The 23,819-nt window shown below is 52.2% G+C and overlaps 7 protein-coding genes across 7 annotated transcripts; 4 read left to right on the top strand and 3 right to left on the bottom strand.

The window, feature by feature from the left end:
* Positions 1-134: 134 nt before the first annotated feature.
* phzF1 (Trans-2,3-dihydro-3-hydroxyanthranilate isomerase) lies at positions 135-1,073 on the bottom strand (the record flags this gene model as incomplete). Its single annotated transcript, XM_014691800.1, has 1 exon — positions 135-1,073. One exon carries the CDS (start codon positions 1,071-1,073, stop codon positions 135-137), a length of 939 nt encoding a protein of 312 aa, XP_014547286.1.
* Positions 1,074-4,262: 3,189 nt separating this feature from the next.
* Positions 4,263-5,545, top strand: G6M90_00g039310 (uncharacterized protein; the record flags this gene model as incomplete). Its single annotated transcript, XM_014691799.1, has 2 exons — positions 4,263-4,726; positions 4,798-5,545. The coding sequence occupies 2 exons, from the start codon at positions 4,263-4,265 to the stop codon at positions 5,543-5,545; spliced, it is 1,212 nt and encodes a 403-aa protein (XP_014547285.1).
* A 452-nt stretch (positions 5,546-5,997) lies between these two features.
* On the bottom strand, positions 5,998-7,207 carry OMS1 (Methyltransferase OMS1; the record flags this gene model as incomplete). The annotated part of the gene is made up of 2 exons (XM_014691798.1): positions 5,998-6,997; positions 7,059-7,207. The coding sequence occupies 2 exons, from the start codon at positions 7,205-7,207 to the stop codon at positions 5,998-6,000; spliced, it is 1,149 nt and encodes a 382-aa protein (XP_014547284.1).
* Positions 7,208-7,584: 377 nt separating this feature from the next.
* impact lies at positions 7,585-9,172 on the top strand (the record flags this gene model as incomplete). Its single annotated transcript, XM_014691797.1, has 2 exons — positions 7,585-7,697; positions 7,759-9,172. 2 exons carry the CDS (start codon positions 7,585-7,587, stop codon positions 9,170-9,172), a joined length of 1,527 nt encoding a protein of 508 aa, XP_014547283.1.
* A 1,074-nt stretch (positions 9,173-10,246) lies between these two features.
* CDC2 (Cyclin-dependent kinase 1) lies at positions 10,247-11,440 on the top strand (the record flags this gene model as incomplete). The annotated part of the gene is made up of 3 exons (XM_066130251.1): positions 10,247-10,283; positions 10,394-11,128; positions 11,190-11,440. The coding sequence occupies 3 exons, from the start codon at positions 10,247-10,249 to the stop codon at positions 11,438-11,440; spliced, it is 1,023 nt and encodes a 340-aa protein (XP_065986197.1).
* Positions 11,441-13,033: 1,593 nt separating this feature from the next.
* G6M90_00g039270 (uncharacterized protein) lies at positions 13,034-13,471 on the top strand (the record flags this gene model as incomplete). The annotated part of the gene is made up of 1 exon (XM_066130250.1): positions 13,034-13,471. The coding sequence occupies one exon, from the start codon at positions 13,034-13,036 to the stop codon at positions 13,469-13,471; it is 438 nt and encodes a 145-aa protein (XP_065986426.1).
* A 5,324-nt stretch (positions 13,472-18,795) lies between these two features.
* G6M90_00g039260 (uncharacterized protein) lies at positions 18,796-18,933 on the bottom strand (the record flags this gene model as incomplete). The annotated part of the gene is made up of 1 exon (XM_066130249.1): positions 18,796-18,933. The coding sequence occupies one exon, from the start codon at positions 18,931-18,933 to the stop codon at positions 18,796-18,798; it is 138 nt and encodes a 45-aa protein (XP_065986178.1).
* Between the last annotated feature and the right edge of the window lie 4,886 nt (positions 18,934-23,819).

Genomic DNA, 23,819 nt, shown 5'->3' with positions numbered 1-23,819 from the left:
TGGGGAGGTTGTTTCCGGGGGAAAAGGCTAGCCGGAGCAAAGTAGAAACGCACATACTAGTTGAATTGCAACTCTTTTTTTGTCTACCAAGACTGCTCGCGCTACTACCGTGTTCATTCAGTCTTGTTTGCGGCTTACAATAAGACGTGCCCACGCATGACCTGAACAGCGGTACCAGCCAGCTGCACATTGTCAATCTTGTCGTCTTTCATCTCCACCTCGACAACAATGTTGCTCTCCTTGCCCATTTCAACGCCCTGCGTTATCTCATATCGCCGCTTGGGAGTAGTCTGCTTGTCTCCCTCGATGCTAAGATAGCTGCTGAGACAGCACGCCGCGGACCCGGTAGCCGGGTCCTCGAATGAGTGTTCCATCATCCTTGTGCGAAGCACCTGCACCGGCGAGCCGGACTCGTCCTTCTTCTCCCCCGTCTTGACGAAGTAAAGCCTCGCAATCAATCCCTTCTTCCAACCTTCGTCCAGCAGCTCCTCGGGTGGGAATTCGACACCCGTCTGCTGCACCTTTGCCAGCTGCTCCAAACTCTCCAGCTTGATCAACAGAAAAGTGACGCCGTTGACGATACTAACCACGGGGGCACTGAGCTCCCGTTCGCGAATCTCGTCATCCGCCTGCAGCCTTTCCACGGAGTACAGGTTCCCGGGCCCGAGCTGCCTCGCCGTTTTGGCGTGGACGTGCACGTTGTGCGGTATGCTGGCCTGCACGAAACGCTCGCCCGTCTGCTTCAGGGGAATGGGGCCAGCCTTGGTGACGAGCGTGTCGACGCCCTGGTCGAGGAGGGAGACGGCGGTGCCGATGGTTGGGTGGCCTGCAAAGGGGATCTCTGCAAAGGGCAGGAATATGTCGATGTTGCGGGTCTTGGTGGTTTCAGGGTTGGCGACATCGTGGATGAAGACGGTCTCGGAGAGGTTGAATTCTCGGGCGATGGCTTGCTTTTGGGCTTGGGTGGGAGGAGGACTGAGGGTGGACGGGATGGTGACTACGGCGAGAGGGTTGCCGCGGTAGGGGGTAGTTGTGAAGACGTCGAGGGTGACGAAGGGGAGTTCGGTGGGCATTTTGGGGGTTGTTGGGCCTTTGTTGGTTTATGTAAGTCGGTGTTGTGGTGGTGGTGTGATGTTGAGTGAGATGTGATGATGTGCGAGGTGGCGGTGAATTCAAGTATTTAACCAAGTAAAGAGATGGGATCTAAATCCTGATTTCGGCTCAAGAGATGTCGTGGTGGGCAATGTGAAGGTTGAGTCAACCTACGTCACGATTTCGGTCAGTCTCGGCCGATGGCGTCTTAACTGAAGCCATTTCAGCAGCTTCTCCAAGCTGGCAACTGTGCAGATTCCAATTAGCCGAAGTTAGCCAGCAAAACCACATCTTACAAGGCGGCCCAGTTCCAGCCTTGGGCCCCCCTCTACTCGCGACGATGGACATGCTTATTGGTCAATTCTTCAACATGGTCCTTGGAGACCCAGCACAAGGGCGCAAGTCAACCGCAAGGCGTGTCCTCGGTGTGATGGAGTTGCTTTGGTGATGGACACCGGTAAGAAAGCTCCGCGATTGCCTGCGAATACGTATCGATAAGTCGATAAGGAATTGACATGCGGAAATGAGCTCTCTGAACAAAGTTCCACACCCACGAGATTTGCCGGAAGACCCCGTATAGGCATTTATTTGATGGGTCGCTGGCCCCGTTCCGCCGAGACCCTGAAGATGTGGGTATTTTTCCAGCTTGAATCTCTTGAGACGCGGAATGACTCGTGGAGACTCCTCTGCCATACAATCTTCTTATGTAAGCAAATCTCCACGAGCCGTTCCGCATCTAAAGACGTGCGAAAGCCTCCAAGTCGGGGCCGTTTGAACTGGTGAACAAATGAGGTACTTTCTGGTCGCCCCATCTATTTGATGAAAGAGGTGAGCCGACTCCAAATGCATGGCCGGGACCCTGGAACTTGAAAAAGATGCACTCCGAGCATCCACGTCTCGACCTGTTTCTGCAGAAGCATGCAAGCAATCACAGATCGAAACTACTACCGTGTTCTCCGTATGCAAGACACCTCTGATCACCTACATATATACATATGGTGGGTGGCCTATATTACTCCTGGTCGATTGAAACTCTTCGAATGCTGCATAAAGCGACCAAGCACATCCGTCCTTCCAGGGTAGGTGTTTAATGTGTGGGAATGATTAAGTGAAAAGAGGGGCCCGCGTATCTTGGTGAGGTCACGACTCATGCCAACTCCAGGCCAAGACCAGACCAGACCAAATAAGAAGAATAAATTAACATTACGTCGTTGGCGCACGATTGGCGTGAGGAATCGCTCGAACGCGAACGGGCGCAAAAGTATCAATTGATGAAGAATCGAGACCAAAAGGAAAGTCGTACTCGGCTTGGGCCAGCTTCGTCAGGTCGCATCCCAACTCAGCTGGTCTGGGACAATGGCAGGCTGCAGCGAGGCAAACAATTGTGAGAGAGGTACTCCGTACTCCGTACGGGGTAAACCAGTACCAGGCGGTAGTACTACTGCACAATGTAACTCTTATTATCGCTTGGGAGGACACCGGGGCGTTATCCGGGACTCGAGCAGGACACCAGCGAGCAATCAGATTCATCGCATCGAGCCACCCAGCCACAGTCGTGCTAGCGACATGACGCCAAACAAGACGAGGCTCTTGAAACGCGCGCCATTCCCCTGCCTTGCCCCCGAACCGCACATCACTTCCAGATGGTGCCGTACTACCACAGGCAGTTGGTCCTCTTGGGCGGTGAGCGACATGCAGCGAAACATGGTTCATCAGTTACAACTTTTATTTTCAAATGCAGTGCCATGCTGAGGGGTTTGTTTCTTTTCTTTTGCAACCAAAATAACAGCAGCTCGTTATATAATCGATGACACGGTCGACCGATGCCAGAATTTGACTCTCGTTGATCGGCGACGTCCTGACGAGAAAAGAAATTGGCATTAGACGAGCCCTCGAGTTCGTTCTGATTGTAGTAATCGCAGAGGCGGTCACGCGATGCGAAGGGGTTACTGAAGCAGCCTGCTGGTCATCTTCAAGGCCAATGCCGCTCCATCGACACTACTGTACCTCGTATGTGCACCACGTACCAAGATAGTCGTGAACAGACTGTCGAGCTTCATCAGCCAAAATGCCAAGCTCACCCTGAACTGTCATTGTCATGTTTTGTCCTTGTCTTATCCCCCTGGCGTCGAAGCCCCCTTCTGTTGGAGGGACTCGGAAGCTCAATCAGGAGAGCGAGGACGTCAATGTTGTCGGTGACTGCCCGTGCAACCTCCGTACGTAAGTTATATGGAGAATAACGTACATAAGTTGTGTAAGTGGCGGCTGAAGAAAAACAAAGGACAAAATGACCATCATTTTGACTCGCAATGGCGGTAACGCACGGCTTTTCTCTTTTGTTTGGATTGACCGCCCTCCAGGGACCAGGCTATCAGATTATGCAGTGACAGGGACACAAGACAGACAATGGCTCGCTCCTACCCTCTCCACCCGCCAAAACTCAACCCAAACGCTTCTTGCGCAGTCATGGAAACATAACAGGCAGGCAAGCGGGCAGGGTTCCTCGTCCCGCCTGGAATGCGCCTCCCTGTCCAACCCAAACTGGCCGCACTGGCGGCTTTTCCAGCTCACCGTGAAAGGCCATTGGTCCGCCTCGCCCCATTTTTTGTGCCGACCTAGCGTTGACTTGACGCATCGATGGCTGCAGCCCCACTGACGTTTAGCGGTCCCACTTCGGCAAGCTTGCATCCAGCTGCCGGCCAATAGGATGTTAGGGGAAAGAAAAAAAAAAAGTTCAAGCTCTCGTGCTTGCCTGCCTTTTCCCAGCCAACGCTGGAAATCGCCTGAGGCTGTCTTCGCCTCCCGTCCCAAATGTCTCCAGGTCCCAATCCTCACCTGTCCCCCATCCCCATCCTGGCCGGCTGGCTGTTCGAATCCCCTCCCTTCGTGTACTATCGAAATCCGCCCTCCTTCTTTATTATTTTTCCCTCATCCTGCAACCGGGCAACCCGTCCTGCTGTGTTTTGCATCGTGGGAAGTTCACACTGTTCCGCTACAGCCTTGTTGTATCCCCCTTTTACGCCAAGTATCTTCTAATAGAGAGTCGACTCGCCTTTCAGCTTCGCCTCGCAACTTGGCTCATTAGCATCAACCCTCCCCTTCCCCTTATCCCTTGACTTTTCTTTTCCCTTTTTTTTGTATTATCCTTCCGCCGCGCAAACACAGCAAGGATGCCATACAACACGCGTCGCAAATCATTGTCCCTGCCCAGCCTGGGTATACACATTCCCGTGACGCACGCTGCTCGCGCTGCCGCTGCCTCAACAAAGGCCGCGAGAAGACCTCCCTCTCCGTCGTCATCGTCATCGTCATCTTCTCCAGCTACGTCGGCGCATCTTTCAGACCCTTCAGTCGATGCTATGGACTCACATCCAAGCAAGCGCCTCAAGCGATCACACGGAGCCGCCTCTGCGCCCGCTGAAGGCATCGTCGAGCAAACGCCTCCTCCTTCGCCCACCCCCGCCACCAGCGTCGAGATGTCCGACTTGGACGCGATACGCAAGGTTGATCTGGAGGGTATTAATGATGACATTGTTGAGGCCTCAATTGTTCAGCTGCAGTCGACAGCTAACAGACCGCACCTCATCAAAGAATTGGCGACTGTTCTCACCCAGACATTGTCTTCTGTCCAACAGTGAGTTATTACCCGTCTACTACAAACCTTGTTTTCGTTGGATCAAATCGCTGACCCCTTTGTTCGCCTAGATCTGCCAATCCGTGCGCCATCATCTCCTCCCGCTTATCCTCATACATGAAACGGCCGTGCTGGACTGCTCTTGTTCCCTGCCCCCTGGCTAAAGAACTCGAGACTGTTCACCCCCGCCGCACGTACTTTTTTCTCACTACTTGCCCGCGACAGCCTCTTCCGGATTCCAGCATCACTCAACCAATCAATCTCCCTGCTATCGTCTCTCCCTCCGTATCTTTGACCGATGATTCTGGGTCTGACGATGTTGATGGTCGCCGAAGAGAGTTGAGTCCTTCCCCTGAGGTAGACCTCTCGTCGCCGGAGTTTGGTGATATGGAGGACGACGTGGGCATGGCAATTACGCCCATGGGTTCTTTCAAAACTCACAATAATCACTTGAGACATGGGAGAGACTTGCGCCGGGACTCTCCGCCTTTGGAAACTGATGAACGCGAGTTCACACAAACTGCAGACGTTCTTCAAAAACGTAAATTTACCCACGACAACACTCCTACTAGTTCTGAGACTGCCGAGCGTAACCCTACTATTGAGTACGGCTATCGCGACGATATGTGGTTCGGCGACCGTGCTCCTCCGACCGCTGCCTTTTTGACCAGTCCGGCTATCAAGCCGAGTCCCTTGTCGACAATGCGCAAAGACGACGATGCTGACAGCTGGCTGAAGCTCAACTTGCTCTTTGAATGGGATAGAACCGCAGAAAGCATCGAGATCGACGAGCTTGACTGCCTGTTGGACACTTGCTGATGACACTATATTCTCGTATTAATACTTTCCCACCCATATCCACAATTTTAACTTATTGGTTACATATATTTTGCACAAGGCGCATGGAGTTATTGGAGTAGGCGGCAATAAAATGAGCATAGCCGAAAGGGTTGGGTCTTTTGACGCCACGTTTTGATATTTATTCTCGTCTGTTGTTGGCCTCTTCAGGAGTTGGTGGTAGAGGTACATGTATATATAGATTGTCTTGAGTGTGATTTTGGAATGATTTAATGTACGAGGAGATGAAGAGAAACAAACAGTTGATTCTCTAGAATACAAAAAGGGGAGACTGGCCTTGGAGCGCAAAGCAGACACATACAGGATCGCAAAATGATATGCCACTCACTGCTTCTGAAATCATTGTCCGTCTAATTGTCTACTGTACAAGAGGATCTCGACTTGATCGTACATTTATTTATTCACACACGGACCTACCTCTTGCCCCTCATGCGTAGCTCTACCCAGACCAAAGTACCCATTTGCATGATGTTTGGTCGATCCAGCTTGACTATTTCCAGTCCTGGTGTCTTTTGCACGGCTTCGTCGACAAGCGCTTCAATGTCGCGGTTCCACCAACAGCCGTATTTCTCAAAATGCTTTTCTGCATTCTTATCCAAAAGACCATTGACGAGCCCATACCATCCCTTGCCGTGTTCGAGAAGAATGATGCGACCGGTGTCCGGCTTGACAGCGGATGCCAAATTGCACAAAACCGCGACGGGATCCGACACGGAGCAAAGCCCAAACGTTTGTATAATCGTATCGTACGTCGCACCTGCACCCGCCGCTCGCGGAAGAGGACGATGCGCATCCGAGCAAATCAGTCGCAGCCGATCGTCCAGCAAGGACAGCCGCCCGCCCATGTGGTCCGCCAGCGCCGATCTCCCTGCGCTGGGCTCAGAATCGGCCACTGGCGGGACCGCCGCGACGAGTCGCTTGCGCGCGACGTCGAGCATGTCGGCGGATATATCTAGCCCCGTGAACGAGGATATCCCCCCGGCGGCGGTCTGCTTCCCCGGCGCTGGGTGCGTCCCGCCCAGCGCATCCCAGTTGTAGTGTTGGAGGTTTCGGCCGGTGCCCACGGCCAGTTCCAGCACGTGGCCTTTTGCGTGGCCGGCCAGCTTCTTGCGCAGCTTGGTGATGCCCATCCACCGCTCGGGCAGGTCCAGCTCCTTGTCGAATTGCTCGGCATTGTCGCCTGTCAGGGCGGGCGGGCGGCCGGTCGGCGCGGCGTGCTCGCAGGACGCTTGGCAGGGGCGGGTTTTTAGGGAGGCGGCTGCGGTGCCGATGATGTAGAAGCCCAGGAAGCCGGAGAGGAGGGCGGCTCCGGAGAGTGGGAGCCACGAGCGGCGCCAGAGGGACTGGAGGGTATCGCCGGGCCGTGAGGGATTCGGCGCACGTCGGGGTTGAGATGGGGCGCTGCGAGGGCTGCTGCGACGAAGTTGAGGTGTGAGACTCGGACAGTTTCCTGTAGAGTTGGGGGACAACTTACGGTTTATAGGACTTGGAGAGGCGAGGAGGAGGAGGAGGAGGAGGAGAAGGAGCAGGAGCAGGTGGCTGTTTGCGAGCAGCTTTGGAAGCTGTGCTGGCAAAACGCCTGGGGAGGCGAGTGGCTCTAGCGAAGCCACGCGTGGTGACCATCATTGGTACTGCATGGCTCGTTTTCTATGGGTGACCGGTCGCAGAATCTGGCGTCAGCTTCCAATTCCGGATAGTGACAAGGCAAGCGTAGCCGTTTTGCATGTTTTAAAAAAGACGTCAGGGCTGATCCGGATGTGTGAACGGCCCGACGCTTCGGAGCCGATGTGGGGCAGAACCTCTCGAGGCTGAAGAGGGTCCAAGCTTCACTTCACGGCAGGGAAACGAGGCACGCAGCGCGCATCAAGGTTGCTTCTTGTTTCAACATTCAGATCTTGACAAAGAACTCGCCCTGGACACATTCCAAGACTAGGAAACGAGAAAAGGGAGGAAAGAAAGATTCCCAGTCACGATATTGCCGACTTGATAGATTTCTGAGCATGTCGGGGCACGGCGACTTGCAGGAGCTGCTGCGCCTGTTCACTTCACGCAAAGTTCCCATGATGGCAGCAATGGGTCACATCAAGGCGCTCCAGGCCAAGAACCTAAGAAGGTACATCTGAACACAGACACATTCTGAGAAGCAAGATACCAATTGAAGAAAAAAAAATTAGCATTGAGCAAATTGCAGAAGCGCCTCTCTCTGCAGTAGAAGCCGCCATCTCAGACGCCAAACTGGCCAAGTCGTTCCACACAGCGTGCAAAACGCACGGGAAAAAGGCGACCAAGCGTGCTGCTGAAGAATCGACCTCTCCCACCTCCAAGAAACCTAGACTGGAGCCTCATAAACGAGACTTGGACTACAGTTCGATGAGCGCGGAAGAGCTGGAAAGCTCGCTCAGTTTGCCACTAGTTGAGGACGAAGAGACAATTCGAAAGACGACGTTGGTGACAAACAGAGCGCCGCTTGTGCTTGCGTTTGCGGTGGAATTACTTCGCTTTACCATGCCGGAACAGCCTCCGAGCAGCAGATTGAGCCTGGGCCAGGCGGTCGTTAGTGCAAATTCGAGATCCAAGGCGATTAGCATTGGCATAGAGAAGGCGCCTCCTGGAGGTGAGGAGCAGGTTCCCGAGGGGCAGCCAAAAGTCAGGGTTTTGGGGCGCGAGATTCCAGTTCTGAAAAGGAGCGGGTATTCATGGAAATCGGATCAACTAGAAGATAAGGCTACAGGTTCGACAGAGGGGCATAGCAAGCCAGAGTCATCGTCGCCGGGCGAGAAAAAGGCTTGGGTCGCGAGCCAGAAACTGACATCTCGAGCGTCTACATTTGTAGCGCATGCCGCAAGCCTATCTTCGCCTTCTCTTCGGACGAGTTTGATGAATGGTCTCATGACGGATAAACCGGAACTGGAAACAGCCACCCACAACGCATGGGCCTTGCGAACGAGCTATGGCAACTCGCCACTGGTTCAAGAAGCTTCATTTGACGACGGAGAATCTGGCTGTGGGAAGTTTATGCTACAAACTATGCGCGAAGCGCATGTCACGAACACGCTCGTTGTGCTGACGAGGTGGTACGGCGGCATTATGCTAGGTCCAGATAGATGGCGCCTTATGAGAGAATGCATCAACGACGCGCTGTCTTCCCGCGGACGAAAGTCTACGCTGGCTGGGGAAGCACTCTGGGGTCTGGACCCTGAAAACAAGACGCCGTCTCTTACGACGGTGGGGATGCCCATTCACCGCCCCGAAGGCGCGAGGAACTACCTCCTGCGGAGTTTTGGGACGGCTGCGGTTGACGGAGGTGGGAGCGAGACCAAGAAGACGCTAACGGCGGTGAGTGATGAGAAGCAAGAGAACCTGGGGAGATTACTTGGGGCGCTGAGGCTATTGTACAAGAGCTGGGCCGGCGTTTTGCGGAAAGACGAGCTCGATCGAAGGGCTTGGAGCTGGTATGTTTCTGTGCGGCCAGATGTGGAAGCTGGACCATCCGGATGGGGAGCAAAGGGCCATCTGAACTTGGGTAAAATTTTGGATTTGAGGCGGGCAGAAGGAAGTGCTGGGGCGAAGAAGCTTGCAGAGTCATGATCCATGGAGAGTGAGCTGCACCGAGTGTTGGTGATGAGAATCGAGGGTTGGGCAAACATTGGTTGTACATAGTAATTGCTTTACCAAGCCCGTCATCTGCCGGGATGCGTACCGTGCTGACTGTATCTGCTGTCAAATGAGAATCCAGTCCTGGGGGAAAATTTTTGTCAAGGACATGTATATTAAGCCAAATATAGAAGCCAGAGGTGTCGGTGAAGATGATGAGCGACACTACAACTTCAGGTGCGAGTACTATTATTGGAAGCGCGCATTGCAACGTTGAGGGGTTCTAGTGGTGGCTGTCCCTTATCGATAAGCAGTATGGCAACTTGTGCCCGACTGAAGACGCGAGTTGCAGGGACAACTCAGCTAAACTTTCCAACTAAACCTAATCGAGTACCATTCCCACGGTTCAGGAGCCGTGAGTGGTGTGTTGCCAGCCGAGTCCAAGTAAACACAACAAACAGGGTTGCCCAAAAACACAGACTCGAGACGAGCAACAAGCTTGCCTGTCGAGTTGTCAGGTCCAGTTGCACCGACTTTCTGGACTTGACAAGAGTATTTTCGTCTCTTGGTTGAGAAACGGTTTTATTGCGCCCGCCGTATGTGACTAAACCACAGCTATTTATCTCTCACTCTTCTTGCCCCTTTGTAAATTTTTTTTATTAAATTTTTTTGTTTCATTTATTTTCGGTTCCCCCAGTTGCCAAGGCGCGTCCACCCCGCGCCATCGCGACTCTTGCGTGTGTGTTGACCCCTCGCTTGCTTGCTGGGGTGACGACACCAGACCATCTGTGAATTTCTTCCTTCTGCTTTTGCCTCACCACCCCCACGTCGTTCCATTCCCCATTCCGAGGGAGAGAGCAAGGGCAGTGGCAAGCTGTTCCATTGTCCATCCATCCGCCACCGACAATTCTCCCTCTGCCCGGTCGACGTCGCTTTTGTCTGTTCCTGCGCAGCGACGATCCGCCTAGACGCTCGGCTGTGAAATTACACCCGACAGCGCGACCAGCTCTCGACCCGCACTGACTTGTTGTTGTTGTTGTGAGGGAGAAACCCCGAACCGCTTTCAATATGGATAACTATCAGAAGCTGGAAAAGGTTGGCGAGGGTGAGTTCATGAGTTGCTCTGGGACGGTGGCACAATTGCTGCAGCCAGCGAGGAGTGGCATGAATTACTGCTGCCCACCATGGTCAAGCACGATGGACTGACTCAACCAGGTACCTATGGTGTTGTCTACAAGGCGCGTGACCTTGCCAATAGTGGCCGCATAGTCGCCCTCAAAAAGATTCGCCTCGAAGCCGAAGACGAAGGTGTCCCCAGCACTGCCATCCGAGAAATCTCCCTTCTCAAGGAATTGAGAGACCCCAACATTGTCCGCCTATTTAACATTGTCCACTCCGACGGCCACAAGCTCTACCTTGTATTTGAGTTCGTGGACCTAGATCTGAAGAGGTACATGGAGGCGCTACCCGTCAGCGATGGTGGCCGAGGCAAAGCTCTGCCCGAGGGATCCTCAGCGACCATTATGCAGCTCGGCCTTGGCGAAGTTGTTGTCCGGAAGTTTATGATGCAGTTGTGCGAGGGCATCAAGTACTGCCATTCACGTCGAGTGCTTCACCGTGATTTGAAGCCCCAAAACTTGCTGATTGACAAGGAGGGCAACCTGAAGTTGGCTGATTTTGGCCTTGCCCGTGCCTTTGGCGTGCCCTTGCGAACGTATACCCATGAAGTGGTGACGTTGTGGTATCGAGCTCCGGAGATTTTACTCGGCGGAAGACAATACTCGACTGGTGTCGATATGTGGTCAGTGGGATGTATCTTTGCCGAAATGTGTACCCGGAAACCGTTGTTCCCCGGCGACTCGGAAATTGACGAGATTTTCAAGATTTTCCGGCAAGTTCCCCTCCTCCTCCTCCATTCCACTCCTGAAATATACTCTCAAAACATGATGGGTATTTTTCATGCGGAATTGGGACTAATTCATTGCGTCATTTAGAAACCTTGGTACTCCAGATGAGGAGGTCTGGCCTGGCGTCACCTCATACCCCGACTTTAAATCATCATTCCCTAAGTGGAAGAGAGACTATAGGCAACCCCTCTGCCAAAACCTGGATCAAAAGGGCCTAGAGCTCCTCGAAATGATGCTGGTATATGACCCGGCGGGCCGCATCTCGGCCAAGCAAGCCTGCAACCACCCTTATTTCGAAGAATACCTCGCCGAGCAGCAGGAAGAGGTTGGGCGCATGAATGGCTACTATAATTAGAGAGCGATGGTACGCCCAGGCGCCGCGGGAGCTGATGTTGGGGCAGACACAGGGTCGGGGGGGTGCATATGCTATCAGGGAGGAGGCAGGTATCATCTTTGAACGGACTTTCAGGATACGGACACGAGCACAAAATCTGGAGAATGTTGACCACGTAACATGCCAATGAGCAATTCTACGACAAGCAACCTTATTCTCTGTTATTTTCGTTGTCAGATTTTATGCCTTCACCTGGCAATCGGGGCCGGGGCGAGGAAATGCGATGGTGCAAAGTAGCACGAGATGGAGTGTCGTTTGTTGATCTTACGACGGCTTCACGGCTGGCATCCGGAGGATCCTGCCGCAGGGCACTTACTTTGGCTACTGCGGGTTTTCATGCCCATGATTCTGTCATGTTGTACTCGTTGGGCAACCAACGATGCCATGACAATGGTATGGTTAATGGGGGGGGGGGGGGAGGGAGAAGGTGTCCGAAAGCGTCGCCGCGATGCGAATTAGTTTTCTTTTGTTTTCATTTATGTACGGAGTAGAGGAGGGCAAACTGATTCTGGGTTCTGGGTTCAGGAATGCAGTGCTAATAGACTCATGGACATGCTCACCGCTACGACTTTGTGGAAATATGCTGTGGCCAGATTGACATGGAAATTTACGTACGTAGGGACTATGTATGATGTGTTTCCGTTACGGGAAATTTATGGCATTGATGACATTGGTGTTTAGTCATGGATGGATGGATGCATGTCGTTGAGCAAACGCCTGAAACACCCCAGCTCTGGTAGCCAGGATACCCTGGATGTTGGCCGCGACGACGTCGGCAGTACCCCTGCTTGACCGAAGCGATTGGTACAACTGCCGCAGCGAGCGGCTTGGGTTGCGCCAATTTTACATTTGATGTTCCAGGATTATCTAGTGTACGGTGCGTCGTATCCCTTTGGGTGTTCGAAGGTGCCGATTTTGTACCGAACAAGGATATTTACTAATTAAAAATCTTAATATAAGAAACACAGTAATGTACTAAGAAATACAGTAATATACTAAGAAATATACTAATATACTAAGAAATATACTAATATACTAAGAGATATACTAATATACTAAGAGATATACTAATATACTAAGAGATATACTAATATACTAAGAGATATACTAATATACTAAGAGATATACTAATATACTAAGAGATATACTAATATACTAAGAGATATACTAATTATTAGGATATTAACCCGGCGGGCGCTTGATAAAACCAGCTGGCGGGAGCGCGAATAAGCGCGCGGCCCTGAAGAATGATTTGTTAGCAAAGGGCCTTTTGTGTGCTCCTCTCTCTATTTACCCCCGATCAGTGGACGTGATTTTTGTTTTTTCACTGCTTGCACATATGCATGGGCAGCGCGGTAAGCTCACCAGACTGCACTCCCATCAGCTCAAAGTGCCCTAGTCGACACAACATAAGTTTTACTCCCCGTGCCACTTTCTTTCTCCCTTCGTTGTTCCCACACCTGCCTTGACGCAACACCGCAACACCGCTTTGATCAGCACAATCATTTCAAAACCCGTCCATTACTCTGTTCATTACATTATCCTTACTTTATCATGGCGAATAATTTACCTGACTTCAACATACTTGGTGAGAACTTAGAGTCCATGGCAGTACAACTCAGATATGTCCCGAATATTGCGCCTATGATTCAAGCCGAGCGGATTGGTTCTGCTAAGAGACGAATCACTGCTGTGGAGAACGACCTCACTGATGTGCAAGGCCAACTTGTTGATGTTCGGAGAGAACACACTCAGTTTCGGACAGAACTCGCTGATCTTCGGCGCGAGTCGAATAGACTTGCGCAACAACTCGTGGATCAAAATAACAATCTTCACCACCAGATGAATGCACTTGCGCAACAAATTCTGAATCAAAATGCCTATCTTCATCAGCAGACAAATGATCGTATTTCACAACTCAGTACTCAAGTAGGCACACTTGTATTGGAGCCGTCAGATCACCTCCCAATGAATGGGGGGCTGACTGCATAAAACGCCAAAGACCACAGACGACAAAGAAGAGTTAAGCTCTATTATAATGCGAGTACTTAAAGCCTTGTTTCATCGTCGGATAGGAGAGGGCCCTCCTCTAGATTGCGGTACTCGTCGACTGCGTACCATCAACCGGGGAGCAGAGAAAAAGGCAGAGACACTACAAAGAACCACACGGCAAAACCACACTACTCAACTTACAAAACAACACAATCAAACTATGAAAATACGAAACCAAAATAATCTTGTGGTCAATCCAAACCACGAATTATTTCCGCTTCAAAATATACTTACGAGAGTTAATTGCCCAAGAAGCAAGGAAAGTATTCAACGCCTATCTCACCCAGAGGTTAATCGTTTCCTCATTGCATTGGACCTACCTCAACAAGGTACTCTTAACCAGAAAAGATTGACTCTAACAGAAGCATTGTCACACGGAAAAGGCTGGTTACACGAGGGCTACGGTCACGGGATTATGGCAGAAGGTCCTCACCGACTTCTTGTATAAATAGACATCTTCGGTCCCTCAAGGCCTTGAGGAAAACCAAGGACCTTTGATACCAAAGACTGTTATTAGATGAATTGAGTAAATTGCTCCAAGCCCTCTATTGAGCCCTTGTCACAAGCATTCTGTTAGTGGAGTGCCTTGAGAGCGATTCTGGTCTGAGCTTCAATGTTAGTTCTTGGCATGTTCCAGCGGTAGTGGAGGAGTGTGGTGTCGAAAACTCACAAGACTAGTTACAGCAAGAAGTAAGCTGATAATTTTACCTGTACTGTTATAGTTTATTTTATAGTTACTGACATTAATGATAGAATTCGGAATCCAAGGATACAGCGCGGGATACAGCAAGGAATTACAAAGCAAATGAAGGGAGCTTCAGATTCAGTCCTGCCGAGGTGCCAGCTGCATGTGCGCATCCGCAATTATGGGCCCCGAGGGGCTGAGCGAGCTTCAGGTCGGTGTTGAATTGCTGGGCTGACGTTGATGGACATGGAGTTTTGCATCAATGCTTGGCGGTCCTGAAAAAAGGAGCCTAGAGTTGGTTGGGGCATAACTCGCTTCGAGAGCTGCAGAGAGCTGCAGAGAATGAATTGAAAATAGGAGGTTGGCGAGTTTTCGATGGTTGTGTCACTTGTGCGGAGTGACGTGTGTACGTACACTGCAGTGGATCGCGGTTATGCTGAAGACGATCGAGGTTATTGTTGCAAGTTGCTATATTATCTCTTTGGGTGTTTGAAGGTGCCGATTTTGTACCGAACAAGCATGTCAACCAATTAGAAATCTTAATATAAGAGATACATTAATATACTAGAAGATTATATTGAGATGTAAGTACCGTTTATCTTTATATATACAAAAAGATACATATTATATACGCAGTAAAAAGGTACTAACCAGGTATCTATTAGGTACTTAAGTATCTTAGACATAGCGGGCCTGGTACGCAATCGGCACCTTCGAACACCCAAAGAGATAGATTTCCTATGTACCTAGTTTCTAGAGTATTTTAATAAATACACATGCACCTAGTTTTGTCTATAGAAGACGGGGGACTATATCACGTAGTGTACGTAGTGTACTGCAGAGACGTACGCAATACCATTCCGAGACGACACTGCTGTAGAACAATTCATATATATACGTACAGTGGTGTACCTCGTCGAGACGTGCCCTGCGTATTTCACCACGGCACATGCCCAGGTACCTACTAAGTACTTAAAGTACATAGATAACTAGCGTCTCTACACTATAAATCAAGTACTTAAGTATGAATCATTCATATTCTTCACCCCCTAGAGGGCAAGGATATCCGTCAATTTCAAGTAGGCACCTTTCCCCTTCCCCTTCTCATTCCATTCAAATTTGCGGGGGAAAACCCCAGCGCGGCATTTTACGTCTTTCTTGTCCTGGTGTCAACACGGGGTTCCGGAACAAAGCCGCCAAAATGGGCGCGAGTCTGCCGACGCCGGCACCACCGAGAGGCTCCCTGGTCCCGCGTGGCTGTTGACTTTTGTGGTCTGGGCGTCCCGCGGTCCGGGTAGTATTTTGCTGGAGTGTGTGTGTGGTGATGCTCCGCGGCGGTGTGGCATCGGCGTGCGGCACCTTGGGCGCGAGCACCTTTCTGCTGTTCACGTTGTTTGCCTGGCTTGGCTGCTTGGTTCCGCTGGGCTGGTGACGGGAGTGTGCGCGCATGCATGTGGTCAAGTGTTGCGCAGTCCGGCTTTGGCCAGTTTGCTCGCGGTCGTGCGGGGGGAGGATGGGCTGGTGCGCGTAGTCTGCTGGGCACGAGGTGCAGATGGAGGTTGTTCTTGGTGGAGAGGACTAGTTCTCCTGTTGCATCACGGTTTCCATGCCGGGTCAATGATGTATGTATTTGCGAACAGCGGCACGTTGGCCACGCCCTGCCAACATTGATGCTCAAGTGTACCGGACATCTGCGACACCAATCCAGCGGGCGGTTGATATTCCTACCACGATAAGAGGCGCATACATCACAACACCCTTAAAAAAAGTTTTCAGGGGCGGCGCCCAAATAAAAAAATCTCTAAAAAATTCCACATCTTCAAGACAGAGTACATGTGAACCCCTATAACGCCCCTATTGGATGGAATTCACCGCTGCATGTCTCTCTGCTGGCTGGATACCGCTCCTCGGCGCCGCCGCACCAGCCACATCCCGAAAAAAGAGTGTGTGGCTTTGAAGGAATTTTCCGCAAACGACGGCAAGCAGCCCGGGAAGAAATGGAGGCTTGAGGAAGACGAGGAGGAGGGGGAGGGGCGTGCGGGTTCAACATTGAATGTTCTCGAGCGTGTCCTGGAGCTGGGTTTCAGGGCCATCGGTCGCTGCCCAATCGGCGCCCCTGGTCGGAGGCGCACCTGCCAAAATCTGGGGCAGCCCCAGCGGGTTGGCTAATTTAGTCGTGGTGGCTTTTTGGGGAGGTCCTGCGAATGGAATCCCTGCGTTCTGTATCGAGGAGGATGGGGAAGGGGGCAAAAGAGTCGAGTCTGGTGAGGGCAACGAGGCGCAAGAGGGTACGGAGGAGTAGTACTCGGTAGTATTTGGGATTTTAGAGGGCCAAGTTTGACCAGCGTTTGGTCTTGGGATCAAGTTGGGAGAGGGGCGCTGGTGGAGGAAGGAGGTGGACAGCGTTCAATCTTCTCGGCATTATTATGCGATGGGGATAGGGAACGTTGCTTGATGGCAATATCCCGTTGCGGTGGCCCGGCCGGCGCTGGCGACGAGGCTGCCGCAACGTTGATGGACGGAGATCAATACCTTGGGCGTTGCTGTCGATCCAAATCGCCGCAATGGCTACGGCATGCTGACCGTCTTTCTTCATCGTGGAGGGCTGTTGTTGGGGTGGGTGATCTGTCTGCCCTGGTCACAATACAACGTCCCGGCTTCTCCCTTGACAGGTTGGTGATGCTCGTGGAGAAACGTTTTTTGTTAAAAAAAAGTCATCACTGTCGACATGAGTGAGCGATGCACGCGTGCAAGATGGCAATATCGTGGCGCCAAGTTTATGACCTGGCATCACTCGTCCATGCAGCCCCAACACAAGGGTCATATTTCTCTTCAACTGCGATGCGCAACAAAAAGGCCTCTCAGAATCATGCACTTACAAAGATCCCCCCCAAAAGAGGGCATCATATGCCAGTCTCGTTATCCCGGTGTCAAGTTTCATCGTGCCCATCATGTAATGCAACGCTCCAACAAGATGCGCCTCGTTTCCGCAAAGGGCTAGTAGGTTGGAATAAGACTTGCTGGCAGTCGGCAGCCCATGACCAAGACCAAGATGCCATCAAATGCCATGTGAATGAATGACCAGTGCATGTCACCCCTTCCCACATGCCATCTGGCAAGGTTGGTTCCCTTTTGATTTTATTCAATTTTTTTATACGGAGTATTACCAGCATTGAATCGGGGTCGTGGCCATCTTGAAAGTGGGTGTGGGCGAGCCCTGACATCACAGGGCAGGCTTTAAATTGCGCGCTTTGATTTTCGGCACGCCTGTGTTGGCGCGGGCCTTGCGAATGCCGTTTGTGGGATGGCGCTTGATCCAGCGCATCACGGGCGCTCCTTCTGCGTGAGACGGGTGAGACCGCTGGTCGATGATGGAGAAACTCGGGATCCTCTTCAGGATGGCGATGTGGTCTGGTGAGTTCAATGTTGGTGAGATGTTGATGCTGGTGGTGCTTTGGGTGAAGTGATTGGTGAGATGCTGATGCTGGTGGTCCTTTTGGTGAGGTGATTGGTGAGACCAGTTGACAGTTCAGCGGGGCTTACAGTGGGTGAGGTACGTACCGGACATGTGAGAAGCATTTTACCATCAGTTCAATCTTGATATCATCTAGTACCTATTTAAGTAGCCATCGAGCTGTATAGTACTCCGTATAATCTCAATTGATATTATGGCATGGTACTGTGCACTTGTTGCATGTGATGCGCCAAATCTGTGTCCTGCCACTGGACGATGCATATCAACTGATGGCTGATGCATGGTTCATGATGGACCCCTTTGATCCCCGCTGCTCGTAGATCATTCATGCGCGCACTTGTTCGTGCGTGTTATTTGAGCGCAATGTACAAAGTTCAAAAGCAAAGCACGAGTAAACTATCACGGTGGCATTTGTAGTTTTTGCCATGCTCCGGCCGAGATGTACATACACCCTCCATGTATGCACGGAGAACATACGTACCTCGCACGCACCTCCACACATCCGACCCTTTGACACGCCATAGCCCTCCGTGATATCGCCAGTGGGAGTCGAGGAGTGCGCGCATGTCGCTGCGGCTGAGGACGAGGCGGAAAATAGGGCTGGCTATCCATTCCGAAACGAGAGACACTATTGTTTAGCCCTCCCCCCGCAGCGAGGGGCCCAAAATCATGGCGACAACGTCAATCCAGATCCGGCCCAACTCCTAGTTAGTACGTTTCTACAACTCAGATCGCCGAAACGGAGCTCCTCCGACTATGGGATACGCATCCCCCGAAACGAGTTGGCCCCCTCTGGCAAAGAACAAAACACCTGCAAAGCACGATCAGTGAAACGAGTTGTGCCGCAAATAAAAACGCATTGGGGGGGCTCTACGGAGGAAATAAAGCGTTCATCAGCCGTTTCCTCCCCCAACAAAAGGAGAGAACATGACTGGCTGGTGGTTATTTTATCCGCGAATCGTTCTTCCCCCCTGCATCGAGATGACAGCCATTTGCCACGCAGGATCCTTGTGGCTCACACATGCCGCGTTTAAGTGGCGGATCTGCGAAGTTAGTAAATCTAAACAGACTGACGGTGGCAAAAGGCCCGAGCAACCAGCCGCCTCAGGGGTTCATTTCTCGTTGGCGCCCGTTTTGACGGCGCAACTGGATCTTTGACTTTTCTTTTAATACATCGGTAGGTGACGTGACGATGGTGATGGTGATGGTGATGGTGATGGTGACATATGATTTTCGCTCCATGGTGGAATTTGCAGTCTACCTGAGGTCCTGGGCCCATTGTCAAAACGTGCATCGTCAACTGTTTGCCCGCAACGCCAGGCCACCAACTTGGCCAGAAGCAGCAAACTTGGCATGTCTGTGTTTATTTGTTGATTTGACGGCGCGGATTTGCTGCAGAGGACCTCGTAAAATCAACATCACCATGTCCATATGTACACAGCCTCACCCGGGACGAGACCCAATCCCCCCTTTGGCTGATACGCGTACTTTATGTAGCCAGACTGGAACATGGAGCAGGTTTGCCAAGGCCATCGGGACACGGGCAGAAAGGAGAGCCAAACTGCCAGCTGTCAGACGCCTCCTGGCTCGATTGTTGACACCTGAAGAGCATGGGCTCCGTTTGTACACTCGATTTGATACGTTTGGACAAGTTGATGGCGTGGCCAGGGCTATTTGCAGCGTAGCATGGTTGGGCTCTGGTGCTTTTCGGAAATTCCATGTCTTCTTTGGCTGGCTGTCGTCTCCGTGGCAAGCAGAGCCGGCGGAGGACGTGACAATGTCGAATGTACTTGCTGTGCCATACTGCGTTCTCACGGTACCGTGTGTACATGTACAATGCGCCGTGTAATTTAAATGTTGAGATGGCAGGTCTTGTTTCAAGATGCGTCCCGACGTCGGTCATGGGCCAATGGTTCGGCGGCGCGCCGTGTTTCGTCGCCACGGCCAAGAGCAACGGCAGCCAGTGGGCGCATCAAATACGAGTAAGCTTCGATTGTTACCGCCTGGAATTTGAGGGTCCTGGGCCGTAGTGCGGACTGGACGTCCACGTCTGGAGCACCGAGTGTTTAGTTTAGTTTAGTAGGGGGATATCAAATACACAGTGCTCCGTTGCCGCAGCCCGTTACTCAACTACCAGCACTGGCCACCTGTGCAGTCCCCATCTCCGCAGCTCGCTGGGCCTGCGTTGGATTAGGACGGAGCAGTTATTCCATATATATGTACGTGCATACATGTACCGCACATTGCATATTGGGCATGGAAGGCTGCCTGCGCTGCAGCAAGACGAGTGCAAAGTACAGGGCAAGAGCCGAACAGCGCACGCCTGGAAACGCTCGTGGGAGCTCTTGAAGCCAGTCTTGTCACGTCCTTTGATTAAATGTGTCCAACGTATCCTCAGGCCGTGGCGGTAGAACGGCCTTGGTTGGCTGACGGAGTGTTAATAATCATGACCAGGCCGCGCCAAAGCTGGCCGCGGCGACGAGCTGTTACATGTTTAGTGTTCCATGTTCCATTGTATGCTCTGAAGCTGACCGGTAGCTCCATGCCCTGAGTCCTGACATGGCTCCCGAGTCCTGACACAGGCGCGCGGGCTGAATCGATTCGCAGCCGACATCTCGTCTCTTGCTGGCGTCAATGGGAACATTGAAAACAATGCCGGCCAAGCAAGGGACCATGATGGCGAGCGCATGCATGTGTATTGGCGCCGGGCCCGTCTATTCTTGTCCCTTGTGCGACCGGCCGCCAGGCTCCCCAGCGAGTAGGAGACGGGCCGCCATTCACTCTGCAGCCGTCCATCAACCGCCGGCTGCTAATTGACGGGCCCCCATGTCCCATCAATGGTGACGGAAATGTCCCCTCTCATTGACCCTTGATTTGTTGTTGACGCCTCCGTACATGTATGTACTTGGGAGACTGAATTGTTGATGACCACGGAGTACGCCTGCAATTACAATACTTATTCACTCGCCCTCCCGTGTTTGCTGTCCCGCCTGTTCCTTCTCCATTTATATGCCAGCCTATTTTGATATTCCATCTCCTCCATCGACGGTGCTCCCTACAATTCAGAGCCAACATCCCTTTGACTGAGGAATTCTACCGGCGGGGTTGTATTGAAGGGAGGCTCGACCCTGTTTCTTTTTCGGCCTTGACTTTGCCTCTCTTTGCTGCAGGTTCGGCTCGCTGCATTTGATCATTATTTTTCATTGTTCCTCGCCTTTCCTTTTTGTCACTCCCCCTGCTCACTGGCTGCGTTGCTGAACACCTTGCCCACTTGACGACTGGACGAACGGGTCGATCCACATTGAAGCCGCCACGCACCAGACATCGGCACAAAGAAGACTGGAGTGTCTTTCTGGTGATTGTCATCAGATTTGCATACCTCTGTGAGGACCAGACAAACGCCTTTTGACCATCCAGCCTCGATTGCAGCCCAACGACAAACGAGATTGTACGTCGACGCTTGTTGCATAATTTTGTTTCTCTTTCTGTTTCTCTTTCTTTCTTTCTTTTTTTTTGTGTCCTCGATAGTGCCGCGTTGACGCAGCACAACGGGCAACGCACCATCCGGCAAAGCAACCAGACATTCAACACACTTGACCCCGCGTTCACTGCTACAGTCGACGGCAAGCTAGGGATTTGATACGGGAGCGGTTAATTTTATTTTATTCATTATTTCGCCCTCTGTACGTTTAGACCATATTCTTCTTGCCGCTGCCCTTTAGTGGCTCTCACATAGCAGCTGGTGGTGCGTGCAATTTGCCCGGCCTCCCTTTGTATAGGTTGATGACGGTTGGCGGATTCCAGCGCAGCATCGGCACCCACTTTGCAGACGGGAGTTTTTTGAAATCGAGCTGACCAGGCCAGTCAGGACGCAGGACTCGGGACCCGTCAATCGAGACCAGGGCAGGCGTCAACGACCGCAGACCCCGGAGACCCTGCAGAACATTTAGACTTGACTGGACCAGCATTGACCGTTGAGACCAGAACATTGAACCCTGTGCTCGTCAACTGGTCAACCGGTCCCTAGCTGCCTAGCGCTTCCAAGTGCTTGCTGCCAGGCCCCAGTGCCCAGTGCCCACCGCCAGCACTCCCCAACCCCGGCCACTTGCAGTCACGCACTTGTCAGGTCAAGGTGCCTTCTGCACCAGGAACATTGAACCAGCCTCTCAAGTGCCCTCCAGAAGCGCTCTCTCCCTTGCGTTGGCCCGTCTCAACTATTGAGACTCGGCGCAGATTTGCCTCTGCACAAGACAGCTCTGCAAAGCTCTGCATAAAGTACCAGACAGAGCACCAGGCCCTGGCGCTTGGACAATTGACCGTTGTTCGACTCGTATATATAACTCTGCCTCTGAACCTCGTCCTCTTTGCATTCGCTGGCCGCATCGCCATTGGTGTCAAGAAAGAACTGCATCTTCAACCAAAACACCTTCAGTCGCTTCAAAAGCTCCTCCGCTCTTTGTGCCACCGCCTTGGATTTCACACCATTGTCCGCTCTTTGCCCTTGTCTGGTTTGTGTGCAACACTGAACACATCATACCACTCACGAATACAAAAATTGCCTGCATTTCCCTCTTTTTCTTCTTTTCCTCGGAGCAACTCTTGCAACTATTCGCTCTTCTTCTTCGTCTCGGCCACGTCGAACCATCGCATCGCCCAGCGCTGACCACTCTGACCTCCGGGTGCCTCTCCTTCACCCACCGCTTCCAAGCCGCACCGGATCTTGTATAAACGCATCTACCAAAAATACTTGACCAGCCACTCCCTCTAATCACTTTCCGTCATAAAACTCTGCGCGTGCGCTCGAGTAGCATCGAAAAAGCTAAATCACGGCTACGGAAACTCGCTTCAATTCCCATTGTTTGGAACAATAGCCACATTGGGGACGCACTGCTCTCTCGCCGACCAGATCATCAGCGTGCAACAAAGAAATACCAAGTCACGGAACTAGCCTTTCCTTGCCCCAGATACAAACCCAGTCTCTTTCTTTTTCTTTTTTTTTTTTTGGTTTAATAACGCCTTCCGCTGGATCGGAAGCCCCGCTCATTCGCACACGGAATATTGGCCATCTGGCACTTGCCGGCGTGCATCACGACGTTGACGTTGGCGCAATCTCCGGATTTCACGGATCGTTGAACTCAAAAAACGGCACCGACAACGCCCCCCTACCAACGGCAAACGGCGTCACCCTTTGGGCCTCGTCATCGGATTTCTCAACTTCCTCAGCCTCACAGCCTCACATCCTCACAGCCTCAGCCGGCACAATACCGAGCGTGCCATTTCGCTGCGACGAAGACCGGAATATATCGAAAATCACCGGCCGCCACAGACACAGCACATTGCTGCTTCAACAGAGAAATTACAGTCCGAATTCGGGACAAATCGAGCCTTGAGCCCTTGACCTTGCTTGGCCTTGGCACAATCTCCAGCCACAACTACGAATCGTGGCCCGCTTTCCGCTTGCCGCTTGGCCTTGCGCAGCTCAAGATAGAAGCTGGGTCTCAACAGCCAATTAATCTCGTATCTATTACCCCGTAGACTCGTTCAGCACTCGCGGCCTATTTGCCACGACTGCCCAACCTGCGCGTCGAATCCTGTCGCGGTTCCGAGCCTTTCGCGAAGCTATCCGCCGTCAGCCCGCTGCATCCGCTTTGCTCCCGCCGACGAACGAGTTCCAAAATCCGGCCTGCTTGCCCGGTCGCCGTCTCGCCGTCTTCGCCATCTCGCTCGCATAAGCGGCAAAGCGAAGGCCCCTGGTGACCGATCTCCCTCCCACAGCAACTCTAATTCGACCTGACCCCGGTCGCTCGTCCAAAGCCGTCCAAGCACAACGGCAGCGCCTCGTGTGCCCTGCTGGATCTGATCCCTGTCGGCCTGGCCACTAGCGATACTAGCGATCCATTCGATCACTGATCTCAGGTGCGCCCGTCTCCCGCCAGGTTGGTACCTGTTGCCTATTATGCCCCCCGTTGAGCTAGCCCCTCCCGTACTCCGTATTCACTTGGTCTCCGTGCTCGATCGAGGGTACTGCACACTGCACACTGCCACCCTGCCGAGTACTGGAGCAGCTTGGCTCTTACCTTACTCTCCGTCATCATGATGCTCTTGCTAACTCTCGCTCATGCTAGGAA

Source organism: Metarhizium brunneum, chromosome 2, assembly GCF_013426205.1.
Source record: "Metarhizium brunneum chromosome 2, complete sequence".
Classification (NCBI taxonomy): Eukaryota; Fungi; Ascomycota; class Sordariomycetes; order Hypocreales; family Clavicipitaceae; genus Metarhizium; species Metarhizium brunneum.
This window is presented reverse-complemented; position numbering and strand designations above follow the sequence as displayed.